Source organism: Salmo trutta, chromosome 11, assembly GCF_901001165.1.
Source record: "Salmo trutta chromosome 11, fSalTru1.1, whole genome shotgun sequence".
Lineage (NCBI taxonomy): Eukaryota > Metazoa > Chordata > Actinopteri > Salmoniformes > Salmonidae > Salmo > Salmo trutta.
Genome location: NC_042967.1, coordinates 9,240,297 through 9,259,577, shown reverse-complemented (window position 1 = coordinate 9,259,577; position 19,281 = coordinate 9,240,297). Strand labels below are relative to the sequence as shown.

General features: G+C 43.4%; 1 protein-coding gene across 1 annotated transcript; it reads right to left on the bottom strand.

Moving 5' to 3' along the window:
- Positions 1–2,645: 2,645 nt before the first annotated feature.
- LOC115201846 (uncharacterized) lies at positions 2,646–18,413 on the bottom strand. Its single transcript, XM_029765709.1, has 6 exons — positions 17,953–18,413; positions 17,428–17,558; positions 9,519–9,692; positions 5,354–5,500; positions 5,114–5,225; positions 2,646–3,676 (listed from the first exon to the last, which is right to left on the bottom strand). Exons 1-6 carry the CDS (start codon positions 18,209–18,211, stop codon positions 2,712–2,714), a joined length of 1,788 nt encoding a protein of 595 aa, XP_029621569.1. The 5' UTR covers positions 18,212–18,413; the 3' UTR covers positions 2,646–2,711.
- Between the last annotated feature and the right edge of the window lie 868 nt (positions 18,414–19,281).

The following is a 19,281-nucleotide window of genomic DNA, read 5'->3' as shown; positions in this document are numbered from 1 at the left end:
CCTTTCACACGTATGAAATGCTTGTAATTATACTTCAGTATTCCTTAGTAACATCTGACAAAAATATCTAAAGACACTGAGGCAGCAGACTTTGTGAAAATGAATATTTGTGTCATTCTCAAAACGTTTGGCCACGACTGTAGAATAGGGTGAGATCAGAAGTGATGTACACTGCTCAAAAAAATAAAGGGAACACTTAAACAACACAATGTAACTCCAAGTCAATCACACTTCTGTGAAATCAAACTGTCCACTTGGAAGCAACACTGATTGACAATACATTTCACATGCTGTTGTGCAAATGGAATAGACAACAGGTGGAAATTATAGGCAATTAGCAAGACACCCCCAATAAAGGAGTGGTTCTGCAGGTGGTGACCACAGACCACTACTCAGTTCCTATGCTTCCTGGCTGATATTTTGGTCACTTTTGAATGCTGGCGGTGCTTTCACTCTAGTGGTAGCATGAGACGGAGTCTACAACCCACACAAGTGGCTCAGGTAGTGCAGCTCATCCAGGATGGCACATCAATGCGAGCTGTGGCAAGAAGGTTTGCTGTGTCTGTCAGCGTAGTGTCCAGAGCATGGAGGCGCTACCAGGAGACAGGCCAGTACATCAGGAGACGTGGAGGAGGCCGTAGGAGGGCAACAACCCAGCAGCAGGACCGCTACCTCCGCCTTTGTGCAAGGAGGAGCAGGAGGAGCACTGCCAGAGCCCTGCAAAATGACCTCCAGCAGGCCACAAATGTGCATGTGTCTGCTCAAACGGTCAGAAACAGACTCCATGAGGGTGGTATGAGGGCCCGACGTCCACAGGTGGGGGTTGTGCTTACAGCCCAACACCGTGCAGGACGTTTGGCATTTGCCAGAGAACACCAAGATTGGCAAATTCGCCACTGGCGCCCTGTGCTCTTCACAGATGAAAGTAGGTTCACACTGAGCACATGTGACAGACGTGACAGAGTCTGGAGACGCCGTGGAGAACGTTCTGCTGTCTGCAACATCCTCCAGCATGACCGGTTTGGCGGTGGGTCAGTCATGGTGTGGGGTGGCATTTCTTTGGGGGGCCGCACAGCCCTCCATGTGCTCGCCAGAGGTAGCCTGACTGCCATTAGGTACCGAGATGAGATCCTCAGACCCCTTGTGAGACCATATGCTGGTGCAGTTGGCCCTGGGTTCCTCCTAATGCAAGACAATGCTAGACCTCATGTGGCTGGAGTGTGTCAGCAGTTCCTGCAAGAGGAAGGCATTGATGCTATGGACTGGCCCGCCCGTTCCCCAGACCTGAATCCAATTGAGCACATCTGGGACATCATGTCTCGCTCCATCCACCAACGCCACGTTGCACCACAGACTGTCCAGGAGTTGGCGGATGCTTTAGTCCAGGTCTGGGAGGAGATCCCTCAGGAGACCATCCGCCACCTCATCAGGAGCATGCCCAGGCGTTGTAGGGAGGTCATACAGGCACGTGGAGGCCACACACACTACTGAGCCTCATTTTGACTTGTTTTAAGGACATTACATCAAAGTTGGATCAGCCTGTAGTGTAGTTTTCCACTTTAATTTTGAGTGTGACTCCAAATCCAGACCTCCATGGGTTGATAAATTGGATTTCCATTGATTCTTTTTGTGTCATTATGTTGTCAGCACATTCAACTATGTAAAGAAAAAAGTATTTAATAAGATTATTTCATTCATTCAGATCTAGGATGTGTTATTTTAGTGTTCCCTTTATTTTTTTGAGCAGTGTATATTAAAGAGCTTCTCAATGAAAGTCTTAGAATGAAAAGTCCCATTTTGTGTTTATTAAACATAAAGAAGTGTTAAATACACCATATGAAAACTACAAATACACATGTATCAACTAAACATCTGCATGGATAAAAAAATTCTCATTAAAAGTGTTTTGGGGAAAAAATAAAGTAGTTGAATGGATGTAATGTAACAGGCATTTGTGAACATCATATATACACTGAACAACAAACTTGGCTTCCAAGTGGGTGGGCCTATGCCTTCCAAGGCCCACCTATGGCTGCACCCCTGCCCAGTCATGTGAAAACCATAGATTAGGGCCTAATTCATTTATTTCAATTGACTGATTTCTGTAACTCAGTAAAATCTTTGGAATTGTCGCATGTAGCGTTTATATTTTTGTTCATTGTATAAATGCCTTATACAGTGAGTGTACAATTATGAACACCTGTTCTTTCCATGACATAGACTGACCAGGTGAAAGATATGATCTCTTATTGTTGTCACTTGTTAAATCCACTTCAATCAGTGTAGATTAGTGGGTTTTTCACACCCAACAGTTTCCCGTATGTATCAAGAATGGTCCACCAGCCAAAGGACATCCAGACAATTTGACACAACTGTGGGAAGCATTGGAGTCAATATGGGCCAGCCTCCACTTTCGACACCTTGTAGAGTCAATGCCCCGATGAATTGAGGCTGTTCTGAGGGCAAAAAGGTGGGGTGCAACTAAATATTAGGAAGGTGTTCTTAATGTTTTGTGCACTCAGTGTATATTACACAATGTCTGGATGCAATATTCTACCCAGGAATATTCAACCTTGAAATCTGCTACTCTCGCTATTCCAAATGCATCTGTGGATCTTTTCTGCTGACAACAATGACAATTATTCTTTCTCTTTAATGCTGGGTTTGATCTAAACCTCAGAAGGTATTGAGTGATACGGTTCCTTTCTATGTCATAGAGTGGAATGGTCTTTCTGCTGGTGTATCCTGAGGTAGCTCCTCTCTGAGAACCTCTTCCTGCAGTGTGTACAGGCGAACGGTCTCTCTCCCGTGTGGACATTCAGGTGCCTATTCAGCTGGTGCTTGCGGGAGAACCTCTTCTCACACTGGGGGCAGCTGTAGGGTTTCTCCCCTGTGTGGACCCTCTGATGCCTCTTCAGGTCACCAGTCTGAGCGAAGCACATGTGACACTGGGTACAGCTGAAGGGTTTTACCCCTGTGTGGACCCTCTGGTGGATCTGCACCTGTTTTGGGAAACTGAAGGCTTTCCCACAGAATGAACACGGGAAGCGCTTCTCTTTGCCACCAGATCGACTGACAGTATTAATCCTAATACTGTCATTTGTCAATGGACTTGTGTAGCCATTTAGTGTTGAGGCACTGTCATTGTCTGAGGTTTGGCTTAACATTAGGAGAGTGTGAGGAGGATGAAGGCCAGGGAGTGTCTGTGTTGTCACAGGGTCCATGTTCCAGTTGATAGATCCTATAGAAGGCAGGCTGAAGGCAGCATCTGTTAGGGGGTTAACCTGAGGCTCCATCAGTCTCTCTGAATCACAACTATAGGAGCAGGATGGAGTATCGTTAACAGAGTCTGTTTCTATTCTCTCCCGCTGCATATGGACACCTCTCTGTCCCTGTGGACCAAATCTACACCTCGCCTTGGTCTCAGCCAGTCTGTTGTCATGGAGACTAAGTTCGGATGTTGTTTTGTGTTCCACTGTCTGTTTCTGGTTGTGGTTAACAGTGTTGTTCCCCAGCCCAGAGTTGAGGACGCTGTCCCATCCACTGACCTCCACTATGTCACCTCTGGTCCTGGCCTGCTCAGGGATGTTGTCCCCTGGGCCCTTGGCTGCACCCGTCTGAGTCTGGGAATCCAAGATGGCCACCCAGTGTTCTCTGTTAGCCTCCAGCCAATCACCTGCAGGAAGAGGTTAAAAAAATGTACTCTACAAACATGGCAGAGAACTCTACAATGGAGATTTTAAGTCAATTACCTGGTGAAGTTCATACATTATAATGTGTTTTTGTATTGATTTCATTTTATGAATGAAGAAAAAAGAATAGCCAGGCGTATCACTATTCACATTGAGGTATATCTATTAGCAGTGACCACTTTTTGACCATGGCCGTGATGGCATTCTATTCACTCTAATTTTGCTAAATTCTCTGAGTAAATCGTGTAACATTTGAACCATATATGGTAGAGACATAGGGCGTGGACTATTGTTTTTCTGCTGTAAATCATTATTGAATTGACATATTTTATTAAACCATGAAAGAAAAAATAATTGTATGGGTGAACATGTCATGCCAAATAGTGTCCCCCAGCATCACAATGGGATTCGATGAGTTCTAGCTTCCGTTGCTAGGGCTGTTGGTAGAACTTTCAAAATTTTGACCGGCCTACGTAATGAACCAAACGTCCGTTGCTATACTATTGTTTTTCTGATGTTATAAACCTTGAATTCAATTTTTTTTATTGGTGAACATCCAATATTATGTTCTAATATGTACAGTCACCTCAAATTATTGACACCCTTGATAAAGATGAGCATAAAAGACTGTTTACAATAAATAATTCAAATACTGAGATATTGTATGCTCAAATTATATTATAATAACACAATTGGTCAGAGATTTGTTTAACAAATAATAAAAATACATCTCAAAGATGGGTGTCAAAGTTATTGGCACCCCTGTTTTCAATACTCCAGCACACACCCTTTGCGAGGATAACAACACAGAGACTTTTTCTAAAATGTTTTATGAGTTGGAGAACACATTGGGAGGAATCTTACACCATTCCTCCATACAGAATCTTTCCAGATCCTTGATATCCTTTGTTTGTGCTTATGGACTGTCCTCTTCAAACCACAGGTTTTCAATGGGGTTGAAGTCCGGAGACTGAAATGGCCTTTGCAAAATGTTGATTTTTGTGGTCAATTAACCATTTCTTTGTGGATTTTCATGTGTGCTTGGGGTTATTGTCTTGCTGGAAGATCCACTTGCGGACTAGTTTCACCCTCCTGGCAGAGGCAACAAGGTTTTTGGCTAAAATGTCCTGGTACCGGGTAAAGTTCATGATGCCGTTGACCTTAACAAGGGCCCCAGGACCAAAGGAAGCTAAATACCCCCATAACATCAAAGATCCACCACCATATGCTTCGACACCAAACCCACCACTGGTGTGCATGGCCAAAGAGCTCTATTTTCCTGTCAACTGACCAGAGCACCTTCTGGAGTTTGCTAAATGAGATTGGTACTTGGATTGAAACCAGTACAATGAGGAGCTAGCGTCTTGTAGGAGTGACACCACCTGTCGGAAGACAATGTGCTATATGTATTTCTCCCTTACCTTGCTCCCCCATCTTTAGTCCACTCAGCAGGTCAATGCTCTTTGGTCCGTCTTCTATTGTCTCCTCTTTGACCAGCAGCAGATCAGGCTTCCCATCCTCCATGTCTACTGACTATAAGAGATACAGAGTGAGAGGATGTTTGATCAAGAAATCTGATATGAGCACCCTGCTATGGGGAGACTTTGTGGATACGGGCCCTGACCTAAAACCATACAGACAGTAGTTCACAGTGGGCTCACCTCAGTGAGACTGTGTGTGGTCCTGTGCTGCTCAACTGGTTCCTCTCTGGGTTCAGGAGGAGGTGTAGTCTGGTTGTCCTCCATGACCATGGTCCCCTCAGGGTTCCCCAGACCCTCCTCCTTTACTAGCAGCACCTCTAGTCCCTCCTGGAAGAGACAGGTGATACAGACATACACTCCCTCAGGTACGTACACAGATAATAAACACACTTTAAACATAGTGTGTACCCATCCACACTACGTTTGATTCCTTTACTGTAGTTACAGAATAACTTCATTGTTGTTAAAACCATCATGGTGGACATAAATATGATGTTGTGGATAAATATGAGTCAGCTATGATAAGTCAAAAGTCAGACAAACCTGACTAAATTATTTTGACGTGTACAGTAGGTGTTTGTTAGTGTGGGTATGTGTAGGTATATTTAGTAAGTGTATATTGGTTATAAAGCGCTGTTGGATGTATGCAGAATAGTGTGAGATCAGATGTGATGTATACTAAAGAGAATCAATGAAAGTCTTAGAATGAAAAGTCCCATTTTGTCTTTATTAAACAAAGTTTTAAAATACACCACATGAAAACCACACATGCATGTGTCAACAACAAAAAAATCACTTAAACCACATTCATTTTCTCATTAAAAGTTATTTTAAAAATTAAGTAGTTGAATGGAAGTAATGAAACGTGAACATCATATAGGCTACACTGTACAAACACTATGTAACAAGACTTTTTAGGCATATACATTTAGTGTACAAAACATTAGGAACATCTTTCTAATACAGAGTTGCACCCCCCTGCCCCGCCCTCAGAACAGCCTCAATTCGTCAGGGCTTGGACTCCACAAGGTGTTGAAAGAGTGCCGCAGGGATGCTGGTCCATGTTGACTCCAAGGCTTCCCGAAGTTGTGTCAAGTTGGCTGGATGTCCTTTGGGTGGTGGACCATTCTGATACAGGAGCATAAAAAAAAAACCAGCAGCGTTGCAGTTCTTGACACACTCAAACCTGTGCGCCTGGCACCTACTACCGAACCCCGTTCAAAGGCATTTAAATCTATTGTCTTGCCCATTCACCCTCTGAATGGCACACATGCATAAGCCATGCCTCACTTGTCTCAAGGCTTAAAAATCCTTCTTTAACCTGTCTCCTCCCCTTCATCGACACTAACTGAAGTGGATTTAACAAGTGATAATAACAAGGGATCATAGCTTTCACCTGGATTCACCTGGTCAGTCTGTCATGGAAAGAACAGGTGTTTCTAATGTTTTGTACACTCAGTGTATATACAGTTGAAGTCAGAAGTTTACATACACCTTAGCCAAATACCTTTAAACTCAGTTTTTAACAATTCCTGACATTTAATCCTAGTAATAATTCCCTGTCTTAGGTCAGTTAGGATGACCACTTTATTTTAAGAATGTGAAATGTCAGAATAATAGGAGAGAGAATTATTTATTTCAGCTTTTATTTCTTTCATCACATTCCCAGTGGGTCAGAAGTTTACATACACTCAATTCGTATTTGGTAGCATTGCCTTTAAATTGTTTAACTTGGGTCAAACGTGTCGGGTAGCCTTCCACAAGCTTCCCACAATAAGTTGGGGGAATTTTGGCCCATTCCTCCTGACAGAGCTGGTGTAACTGAGTCAGGTTTGTAGGCCTTCTTGCTCTTGCTCTGCTTTTTCTGTTCTGCCCACACATTTTCTATAGGATTGAGGTCAGGGCTTTGTGATGGCCACTCTAATACCTTGACTTTGTTGTCCTTAAGCCATTTTGAATCAACTTTGGAAGTATGCTTGGAGTCATTGTCCATTTGGAAGACCCATTTGCGACCAAGCTTTAACTTCCTAACTGATGTCTTGAGATGTTGTTTCAATATATCCACATAATTTTCCTGCCTCATGATGCCATCTATTTTGTGAAGTGCACCAGTCCCTCCTGCAGCAAAGCACCCCCACAACATGATGCTGCCACCCCCGTGCTTTACGGTTGGGATGGTGTTCCTCGGCTTCCAAGCCTCCCCCTTTTGCCTCCAAACATAACGATGGTCATTATAGCCAAACGGTTCTATGTTTGTTTCATCAGACCAGAGGACATTTCTACAAAAAGTACGATCTTTGTCCCCATGTTCAGTTGCAAACCGTAGTCTGGCTTTTTTATGGCGGTTTTGAAGCAGTGGCTTCTTCCTTGCTGAGCGGCCTTTCAGGTTATGTTGATATAGGACTCCTTTTACTGTGGATATAGATACTATTGTACCCATTTCCTCCAGCATCTTCACAAGGTCCTTTGCTGTTGTTCTGGCATTGATTTGCACTTTTCGCACTAAAGTACGTTCATCTCTAGGAGACAGAACGCGTCTCCTTCCTGAGCGGTATGACGGCTGCGTGGTCCCATGGTTTTATACTTGCGTACTATTGTTTGTACAGATGAACCTGGTACCTTCAGGCATTTGGAAATTGCTCCCAAGGATGAACCAGACTTGTGGAGGTCTACAATTTTTTTTCTGAGGTCTTGGCTGATTTCTTTTGATTTTCCCATGATGTCAAGCAAAGAGGCACTGAGTTTGAAGGTAGGCCTTGAAATACATCCACAGGTACACCTCCAATTGATTCAAATGATGTCAATTAGCCTAACAGAAGCTTCTCAAGCCATGACATTTTCTGGAATTTTCCAAGCTCTTTAAAGGCACAGTCAACTTAGGGCATGTAAACTTCTGACCCACTGGAATTGTGATACAATGAATTATAAGTTAAATAATCTGTCTGTAAACAATTGTTTGAAAAATTACTTGTGTCATGCACAAAGTAGATGTCCTATCCGACTTGCCAAAACTATAGTTTGTTAACAAGAAATTTGTGGAGTGGTTGAAAAACAAGTTTTAATGTGTATGTAAACTTCCGACTTCAACTGTATGTATGTATGTATATATATATGTATATCACACAATGTCTGGATGCAATATTCTACCCAGAAATATTGAACATTGAAATCTGTCACTCTCGTTATTCCAGATGCATCTGTGGATATTTTCTGCTGACAACAATGAAAATGTAACTTTGTCTTTAATGCAGGGTTTGATCTAAATGTCAGCAGCTATCCAGTTGAATGGTTTTCTGCTGGTTTATCCTGAGGTCTCTCTTCTCTGAGAACCTCTTCCTGCAGTGTGTACAGGCAAAGGGCCACTCTCCCGTGTGGACCTTCAAGTGCATTTTCAGCTGGTGCTGGTGGGAGAACCTCTTCTCACACTGTGGGCCGCTGTAGAGTTCTCCCCTGTGTGGACCCTCTGATGCCTCTTCAGGTTGAACGAGTGGGAGAAACTGGCCTGGCAAAGGTGGCAGACGAATGGTTTCTCCCCTGTGTGGACCCTCTGATGCCTCTTCAGGTTGCCAGCCTCAGCGAAGCGCATATGACACTGGGTACAGTTGAAGGGTTTCTCCCCTGTGTGTACCCTCTGGTGAATCTCCACCTTCTGGAGGCAGCTGAAGCCTTTGTTACAGAACATGCAGAGGAACGGTTTCTCTTTACTATTGCCTGATGTTGCGCCCCCTCCCTGAACCTGGGCTCTCGCCCTGTCGTCTGAGTTCAATACCTGATCCAAAAGGACGTGGCTGTGTGAATCAGAAGGCCCCATCGACATGGACACTGGGTCGTGATCCTTGAACGCGTGTAAAGGGGAGTGGGTCGCGACATTTAGATTCGTCTCTAAGCTTTTCCTGTAGTCTAAGAAGTCACTGTTGTTGCCCTGCGAGTGTCGTTCTCCTAAGTGAGTTTCGTCTGGATTATATATTAGAGGAGTGTCGCCCTCCACTTTCACAGTCACCTCATCTTCGACCAGACCCGCCCCTTTATTATCTAGGCACCCTTCAGAGTATACACTACTACTGTACCGGTTCCAGTTCCCTCTCATTGGATTAGTCTGTGTATCTAAGCCCACAGGCATGTCACCAGGTATCATCTCTGTCTCTGTAGCGTATGAACAGGACAGATCGTTGCCAGTCTGTAGCGCGTCACCTGAGTCCCGATGGGACAGAACCATCCTCGGGCTCAGGTTACCGTGAAGTAAACACTCTGAGCGAGGAGCAGGAGGACAGCCCAGTTGCTCCAGCACCGTTAAAGTCTCTGTATCTGTCTCTGACTTGAGGACGGTGTTCGGCGTTCCACTGACCTCCGTGATGCTGTGTCGGGTCCTGGGCTGCACTGGGGTGGTGGTGGGGTCCTCCATGGCTACAGGGGGCGCTCCAGCTGCTCCAGTCTGGATGTCTCTGCTGTGCCGTGGGTCATCCTCTCCTTCAGACCTCTCCTGTTTGACTCCAGGACCTGCAGCCTCTGCATCTGCAGACTGACACAAGGGAGGAGGTTATTATGAAAGTCCTGCCTACTTCCTGTTTCCAGTCCCATAAGGTTTTTGCATGGGCTTCAACCTTATATCATCAAATTCATGACGCAGTCATAAAATATATATATTTTTTATTTCACCTTTATTTAACTAGGTAGGCTAGTTGAGAACAAGTTCTCATTTGCAACTGCGACCTGGCCAAGATAAAGCATAGCAATTCGACACATACAACAACACAGAGTTACACATGGAATAAAGAAAACATACAGTCAATAATACAGTAGAACAAAAGAAAACAAAAAGTCTATATACAGTGAGTGCAAATGAGGTAAGTTATGGCAATAAATAGGCCATGGTGGCGAAGTAATTACAATATAGCAATTAAACACTGGAATGGTAGACGTGCAGAAGATGAATGTGCAAGTAGAGATACTGGGGTGCAAAGGAGCAAGATAAATAAATAATTACAGTTTGGGGATGAGGTAGGTAGATAGATGTGCTGTTTACAGATGGGCTATGTACAGGTGCAGTGATCTGTGAGCTGCTCTGACAGCTGGTGCTTAAAGCTAGTGAGGGAGATATGAGTCTCCAGCTTCAGAGATTTTTGCAGTTCATTCCAGTCATTGGCAGCAGAGAACTGGAAGGAAAGACGACCAAAGGAGGAATTGGCTTTGGGGGTGACCAGTGAGATATACCTGCTGGAGCGTGTGCTACAGGTGGGTGCTGCTATGGTGACCAGTGAGCTGAGATAAGGCGGGGCTTTACCTAGCAAAGACTTTTAGATGACCTGTAGCCAGTGGGTTTGGCGACCAGTATGAAGCGAGGGCCAACCAACGAGAGTGTACAGGACGCAATGGTGGGTAGTGTATAGGGCTTTGGTGACAAAACGGATGGCACTGTGATAGACTGCATCCAGTTTGTTGAGTAGAGTGTTGAAGGCTATTTTATAGATGACATCACCGAAGTCGAGGATCAGTAGGATGGTCAGTTTTACGAGGGTATGTTTGGCAGCATGAGTGAAGGATGCTTTGTTGCGATATAGGAAGCCGATTCTAGATTTAATTTTGGATTGGAGATGCTTAATGTGAGTCTGGAAGGAGGGTTTACAGTCTAACCAGACACCCAGGTATTTGTAGTTGTCCACGTATTCTAAGTCAGAACCGTCCAGAGTAGTGATGCTGGACGGGCGAGCAGGTGCGGGCAGTGATCGATTGAATAGCATGCATTTAGTTTTACTTGTGTTTAAGAGCAGTTGGAGGCCACGGAATGAGAGTTGTATGGCATTGAAGCTCGTCTGGAGATGAGTTAACAGTGTTCAAAGAGGGGCCTAAAGTATACAGAATGGTGTCGTCTGCGTAGAGGTGGATCAGAGAATCACCAGCAGCAAGAGCAACATCATTGATGTATACAGAGAAGAGAGTCGGCCCGAGAATTGAACCTTGTGGCACACCCATAGAGACTGCCAGAGGTCCGGACAACAGGCCCTCCAATTTCACACACTGAACTCTATCAGAGAAGTAGTTGGTAAACCAGGCGAGGCAATCGTTTGAGAAACCAAGGCTGTCGAGTCTGCCAATAAGAATGTGGTGATTGACAGAGTCGAAAGCCTTGGCCAGGTCGATGAATACGGCTGCACAGTAATGTCTCTTATCGATGGCGGTTATGATGTCGTTTAGGACCTTGAGCGTGGCTGAGGTGCACCCATGACCAGCTCTGAAACCGGATTGCATAGAAGGTACGGTGGGATTTGAAATGGTCGGTAATCTGTTTGTTAACTTGGCTTTCGAAGACCTTAGAAAGGCAGGGTAGGATAGATATAGGTCTGTAGCAGTTTGGGTCTAGAGTGTCACCCCCTTTGAAGAGGGGGATGACCGCGGCAGCTTTCCAATCTTTGGGAATCTCAGACGATATGAAAGAGGTAGCAACAATTTCGGCAGATCATTTTAGAAAGAGAGGGACCAGATTGTCTAGCCGGCTGATTTGTATTGGTCCAGATTTTGCAGCTCTTTCAGAACATCAGCTATCTGGATTTGGGTGAAGGCGAAATGGTGGGGGCATTGGAAGGTTGCTGTGGAGGGTGCCGGGCAGTTGACCGGGGTAGGGGTAGCCAGGTGGAAAGCATGGCCAGCCGTAGAGAAATGCTTATTGAAATTCTCAATTATAGTGGATTTATCGGTGGTAACAGTGTTTCCTAGCCTCAGAGCAGTGGGCAGCTGGGAGGAGGTGCTCTTATTCTCCCTGGACTTTACAGTGTCCCAGAACTTTTTTGAGTTAGTACTACAGGATGCAAATTTCTGTTTGAAAAAGATAGCCTTAGGTTTTCTAACTGCCTGTGTATATTTGTTCCTAACTTCCCTGAAAAGTTGCATATCACGGGGGCTATTCGATGCTAATGCAGAACGCCACAGGATGTTTTTGTGCTGGTCAAGGGCAGACAGGTCTGGAGTGAACCAAGGACTATATCTATTCCTAGTTCTACATTTTTTGAGTGGGGCATGCTTATTTAAGATGGTGAGGAAGGCACTTTTAAAGAATAGCCAGGCATCATCTACTGACGGGATGAGGTCAATGTCATTCCAGGATACCCCGGCCAGGTTGATTAGAAAGGCCTGCTCGCAGAACTGTTTTAGTGAGCGTTTGACAGTGATGAGGGGTGGTCGTTTGGTCGCAGACCCATTACGGATGCAGGCAATGAGGCAGTGATCGCTGAGATCTTGATTGACAACAGCAGAGGTGTATTTGGAGGGCGAGTTAGTTAGGATGACATCTATGAGGGTGCCCGTGCTTACAGATTTGGGGTTGTACCTGGTAGGTTCATTGATCATTTGTGTGAGATTGAGGGCATCAAGCTTAGATTGTAGGATGGCCGGGGTGTTAAGCATATCCCAGTTTAGGTCACCTAGTAGCATGAGCTCAGAAGATAGATGGGGGCAATCAATTCACATATGGTATCGAGGGCACAGCTGGGGGCAGAGGGAGGTCTATAGCAAGCGGCAACAGTGAGAGACTTGTTTCTGGAAAGGTGAATTTTTCGAAGTAGAAGCTCGAATTGTTTGGGTACAGACTTGGATAGTAATACAGAACTCTGCAGGCTATCTTTGCAGTAGATTGCAACACCGCCCCCTTTGGCAGTTCTATCTTGGCGGAAAATGTTATAGTTAGCGATGGAGATTTCAGGGTTTTTGGTGGTTTTCCTAAGCCAGGATTCAGACACGGCTAAGACATCCGGGTTGGCAGAGTGTGCTAAAGCAGTGAGTAAAACAAACTTAGGGAGGAGGCTTCTAATGTTAACATGCATGAAACCAAGGCTTTTACGGTTACAGAAGTCAACAAATAAGAGCACCTGGGGAGTGGGAGTGGAGCTAGGCACTGCAGGACCTGGATTAACCTCCACATCACCAGAGGAACAGAGGAGAAGTAGAATAAGTGTACGGCTAAAGGCTATACGAACTGGCCGTTTAGCACGTTCGGAACAGAGAGTAAAAGGAGCAGGTTTCTGGGCACGATAGCATTGATTCAAGGCATAGTGTACAGACAAAGGTAAGGTAGGATGTGAGTACATTGGAGGTAAACCTAGGCATTGAGTAATGATGAGAGAGATATAGTCTCTAGTAGAGGTCGACTGATTTATTTTTCAACGCCGATACCGATAATTGGAGGACCAAAAAAAGCCGATACCGATTAATCGGCTGATTTCTTTTAAATTATTTTTTTATTTGTAATAATGACAATTACAACAATACTGAATGAACACTTATTTTAACTTAATATAATACATCAACAAAATCAATTTAGCCTCAAATAAATAATGAAACATGTTCAATTTGGTTTAAATAATGCAAAAACAAAGTGTTGGAGAAGAAAGTAAAAGTGCAATATGTGCCATGTAAGAAAGCTAACGTTTAAGTGCCTTGCTCAGAACATGAGAACATATGAAAGATGGTGGTTCCTTTTAACATGAGTCTTCAATATTCCCAGGTAAGAAGTTTTAGGTTGTAGTTATAATAGGAATATAGGACTATTTCTCTCTATACGATTTGTATTTCATATACCTTTGACTATTGGATGTTCTTAAAGGCACTTTAGTATTGCCAGTGTAACAGTATAGCTTCCGTCCCTCTCCTCGCTCCTACCTGGGCTCGAACCAGGAACACATTGACAACAGCCACCCTCGAAGCAAGGGGAACAACTACTCCAAGTCTCAGAGCGAGTGACTTAGGAAACACTATTAGCGCGCACCCCGCTAACTAGCTAGCCATTTCACATCGGTTACACCGGCCTAATCTTGGGAGTTGATAGGCTTGAAGTCATAAACAGCGCAATGCTTGAAGCATTGCGAAGAGCTGCTGGCAAAACGCACGAAAGTGCTGTTTGAATGAATGCTTACGAGCCTGCTGGTGCCTACCACCACTCAGTCAGACTGCTCTATCAAATCATAGACTTAATTATAATATAATAAACACACAGAAATACGAGCCTTAGGTCATTAATATGGTCAAATCCGGAAACTATCATCTCAAAAACAAAACGTTTTTTCTTTCAGTGAAATACGGAACCGTTCCGTATTTTATCTAACGGGCGGCCCAAACTGTTGCATATACCCTGACTCTGCGTGCAATGAACGCAAGAGAAGTGACACAATTTCACCTGGTTAATATTGCCTGCTAACATGAATTTCTTTTAGCTAAATATGCAGGTTTAAAAATATATACTTCTGTGTATTGATTTTAAGAAAGGCATTGATGTTTATGGTTAGGTACATGTTGGAGCAATGACAGTCCTTTTTCATGAAAGCGCACCACATCGATTATATGCAATGCAATACAGGCTAGATAAACTAGTAATCTCATCAACCATGTGTAGTTAACTAGTGATTATGACTGATTGATTGATTGATTGTTTTTATAAGATAAGTTTAATGCTAGCTAGCAACTTACCTTGGCTTCTTACTACATTCGCGTAACAGGCAGGCTCCTCATGGAGTACAATGTAAAGCAAGTGGTTAGAGCGTTAGACTAGTTAATAACCGTAAGGTTGCAAGATTGAATCCCCAAGCTGACAAGGTAAAAATCTGTCGTTCTGCCCCTGAACAAGGCAGTTAACCCACCGTTCCTAGGCCGTCATTGAAAATAAGAACTGACTTGCCTAGTTAAATAAAGGTGTAAACATTTTTTAAATAAATAAAATTAAAATAAATTAAATCGGCAAATCGGTGTCCAAATATACTGATTACCGATTGTTATGAAAACTTGACATCGTGATGTCATCGCATATGTAGGAGGTGAAACAACATGGTTGGTTAAGGCATATTGAGCAGGGATAGAGGCTCTACAGTGAAATAAGACAGGCATCACTAACCAGGACAGTAATGGACGAGGCATATCGATATTAGAGAGAGGCATGCGTAGCCAAGTGAACATATGGGTCCAGTGAGTGGTTGGGCTGACTGGGGACACGGCGATTCAGACAGTTAGCAGGCCGATGCTAACAGTTAGTAGGCCGGGGCTAAACAAGCTAGCAGTTAGCAGACTGGGGCTGGCAAATTGTTACGTTCCCCAGTTTCTGTGTTGTAGTTTGTGTATTTGTGAGTGTGTTTCAGGTAATGGCTTCCTGAAGTTCTCCAAGCAGCTGATTGGTCGGCCCCCATTGCTGATTGGAGAGCTGACCCCGCCCCCTCGTCAGGACGCAGCTGTCCCCAATTACCAACCCCACCTAAAGCTTTATAAGCCAGTGTTCTGTTGCTCAGAGGGAGATGATTTCAGAGAGATAATTGCTGAGAGAGAAGGTTGATGGCAGAGGGATATATATATATATGTTGGTTGTTTCTCAGACAGAGATTTGGTATGTACTTAGTTGTTGCTGAGAAAGCTTATTGTTATGTTCTGTGTTTGGTGCTCAGAGAGAGTTTTCTTTAATGTCCTGGGTTAGTGTTTTCTCAGTTTTGTTGTGAAATTGTTTGTTATTCTGTTTCCTTTGTTCCCAGGGGGGAAAGGGAAGGGACCTAGGGAGTGCTTAGGCAAGAGGCCCGCGGGCATACATTACCCGTAGTAGTTTATTGTCTATGCACACTAGGAAAGACCTGGGCGGACCATCCCCTGTATTTTGGTTAGTGCACCAGGTGGTGCTAGTTAAGTAGTGGGTAGGCAGGTAAGGTAGGAGAGGGGGCTTTGATATTTACTTTCTTTGCTTTGGTTCCGTCCAGACCCTTTTCCCCAAACTTACCGTGCGAAGGAATAAATTCCCTGTAAACGGTATTCTCTGCCTTTTTGTCATCCTTACTCACACCTACAGTCCATACTTCTTTCACACCACGGAGAGTTGAGTTGTAGCAGGGTGTTGCGTTCCCTCTTACTAGAGGTGTGCGTAACACAAATATAAAATGATATTCGTGTATTCATTTGATCATACCTGAGAACATTTGACGCTTAAGAAGACACATTGGCGAAAGTTGGTCTAATTTGAACTACAACTCAGCCTCACAGGACAAAAACCTGTTCACTCGGAAACGCATACATTTTGATGTCTTATATGACCGCGTTTTGAATTTTACGATGCAAAGTATTAACCTATAAAACAAGGAACAAGAAAGTACAACTTTCATGGTGATTTGAACAACAATGGGCTTGTTTGAGCGGTAAGGAACCCACTAGACGAAAGTCGAGTGAAGTCTGGAGGTGCATCTACCAAAGCCAAAAGTCAGGCACTGTAGTGGTTTTCCAACAGCAAGGCTCAGATTAACATGGTAATGTCCAAATAGCTTCTATTGTTTATAAAAAAAGTTTGTCTATGTTAAAATGAACTATTCTATAACCCCATATCCCACACTTACAAACAGCAAACACAACGCGTGTACAATTAGAGAGATGTCTCAAAGGGATAACTGGGCCCAAAATCTGTCTTCTCCAGGTGTGTGTTTGTTATTTGCTCACTGTGTAGTTTTATATGGAGTTCAATGAGTGTCGAATTTGGTTAACAAATGTTATGCCTTATTTGCTACATGTGACTTATTTGACTGAATAGAATTTACAATAATTAGGTTTTAAGTGTACTGAAGACAGATGGTTACTTAATGCAAAAACAAACCAAGGGTTGCGATTTTGAATCTCATCACGGACAATTTTAGCGACACTGTACAAAAATATAAAAGCAACATGTAAAGTGTTGGACCAATGTTTCATGAGCTGAAAAAGATCCCAGACATTTTCCATACACACAAACGTATCTCAAATGTGCACAAATGTGTTTACATCTCTGTTAGTGAGCATTTCTGCTTTGCCAAAATAATCCATCCACATGACAGGAGTCATTGCACAGGTTCACCTTGTGCTGGGGACAATAAAAAGGCCACTCTAAAATGTGCAGTTTTGTCACACAACACAATGCCACAGATGTTTGAGGGACCATGCAATTGGTATACTGACTACAGGAATGTCCACCAGAGCTGTTGCCAGATAATTGAATGTTCATTTCTCTACCATAAGCCACCTCCAATGTTGTTTTAGAGAATTTGGCAGTATGTCCAACCAGCCTCACAACCGCAGACCATGTGTATGGCGTCCTGTGGGCGAGCAGTTTGCTACTGGCTCTTAAGAATTAGATAATGTCGTAGGGAAGTCTCACAAGCTCCCCTATGGCAGATATAAGGATGTACATGTAAGCAAATTAATAGCTGAGGGGAGCCTTACTGCAATTTTATTTACAAAGTAACTCATTTTTAATGCAACACTATTACACTAACCTCTATCACGATAACATGCTGGGTTGAGGTTCCACTCCCCTCATCAACAGTGATTGGTTGGTCACCTCTCCATGTATTTTGTCCTGCTGGCTTCAAAAAACTCCTGTGGCCTCCAGTGAGATGTCCTTCACCTGAGAGAGTGATTGGGGGAGAAGAGGTGGATGGTTAGCTACTGTCAATGCTCAGTGGTATATTGTAAACTATTGGCAGTTTTGACAATATTTGTAAAAGATGTAAGGTAACACTTCTCATAACTTCTTAAAATACTATTATTGATATGTTGTGTTCCACGTATCACATTGTTTTCATTGAGTAAATAATAGGAAATGCAGTTAATCAAGAAAATGGTTAGAATATGATGCGTCTTTGCGCAAGATAAGTAATTAGAGGAATTACTGCACACTATTCAAAAACTGACCAAGACCCAATTCTGGGTAACACATATGAACACGTGCAGAGGGGAACAGGCACTAAACCATATGAACATCGACAGGCTGCGCTGCCTCTGCCTTCCGGGAAATGTACCTCTTGCTATGTTTCTGTGTCGGTCGAGGATCTTGACACTACTGGGACGACTGGCGGGGACGCGCTCCCGTGCCACCTTCAGTTCCAGTAGCTGTAGTTTCCTCCGCAATGTCCTGTTTTCTTTCTGGCTTTGAGAAATTTCCAAACGAAACACTGCATAGTCGTCGTCTACGAGTTTACAAATGTCTGCCACGGCTGCATTCGCTAGCACCTCCATGATGGAGGCTATTTGAGTGTGAAAAACCAAACAGTTAGCCATTGTTAGCCAAAGTTAGCAGCTAGCTAGATAACATCTATCAACCAAATCCTCTATCCAACGAGAATTAAAGACTACATGGGCTAAGTATGTGATGCTGTGCAGTTAAATTTGTCATATTTTGATTTCCATGGTGTCAATAAACGTCAAAATAAAAACGCTAATGTGGAATTTGTTCTTGGTCACTGTTCACTTCCGTTTACACAGAAGAGAAACGACGTTATTGGTTGCCGTCATAGCTCAAAGGGTGTGGTTAAATGAAAACGGTATGCTCGCTAGTCATGTGCGGGTCAGTTTTTTGTTCACCCGCAATTGCTAATAACTTATCTGCAAACGCCCGACTATACGTGATAAAGTGAACATCTGAGTCCTGCACCCGACCCTTACCCGCAAATATAGAAAATCCGCAGTAGGCTACTGTCAAATATGGCGGAACGATTTTTTGACAGAGGCCGCATGATTATTTTGTTGCTGCCTAATTTAGATATGTTTATGCTTATCATTTCCGACATTTTGGTAGGCTATTTGTTAGTCAATATATAATTGTATACATGTAGCTTGTCTCCTGTTATTATATTACAATAATTTCGCTACACCCACAATAACATCTGCAAAAAATGTGTATGTGACCTATAACATTTGATTTTGATATGTTGCCCAAGAAGACGAAATAAACCCTTGCTCAACAGAATGTCATAAATGATTGAATGAATGTTTCAATGGGTGAATTTTTCACTGGCAATTCTGCTTTATTCGTTTAGGGACCAGGGAGAAAATTCAAAATCCAAAATATGTTCTGTGCAAAATTTCCATTTGACCTGTTGTAAGGAAATAGAAACCTTTGAAATCGACACAACATGTTTCTGATAAGATTTCAGTTGGGCTTGGAAGCATATTTGATTTGATTTATTAGGATCCCCATTAGCCGATGCCAATGGCAACGGCTAGTCTCACTGGTGTCCGACACATAAGGAAGAAGACATTACAGACAAAATACTTACCAATTTACATATGTTTTTATGAACATGTAGTGTGTGTGTGTGTGTGTGTGCGCATCTATCAGTTACACATAC

Bases quoted from the DNA above. Each gene is read 5' to 3' on its own strand.
- LOC115201846 (XM_029765709.1), bottom strand. From the start codon at position 18,211: ATGGCTAACTGTTTGGTTTTTCACACTCAAATAGCCTCCATCATGGAG. The intron at 9,693-17,427 runs GTTAGTGTAATA...CCCTTGTGTCAG, and splicing joins AGCATGTTATCGTGATAGAG to TCTGCAGATGCAGAGGCTGC. The intron at 5,501-9,518 runs GTCAGTGGAACG...TGTCTCTTCCAG, and splicing joins CCCGACACAGCATCACGGAG to GAGGGACTAGAGGTGCTGCT.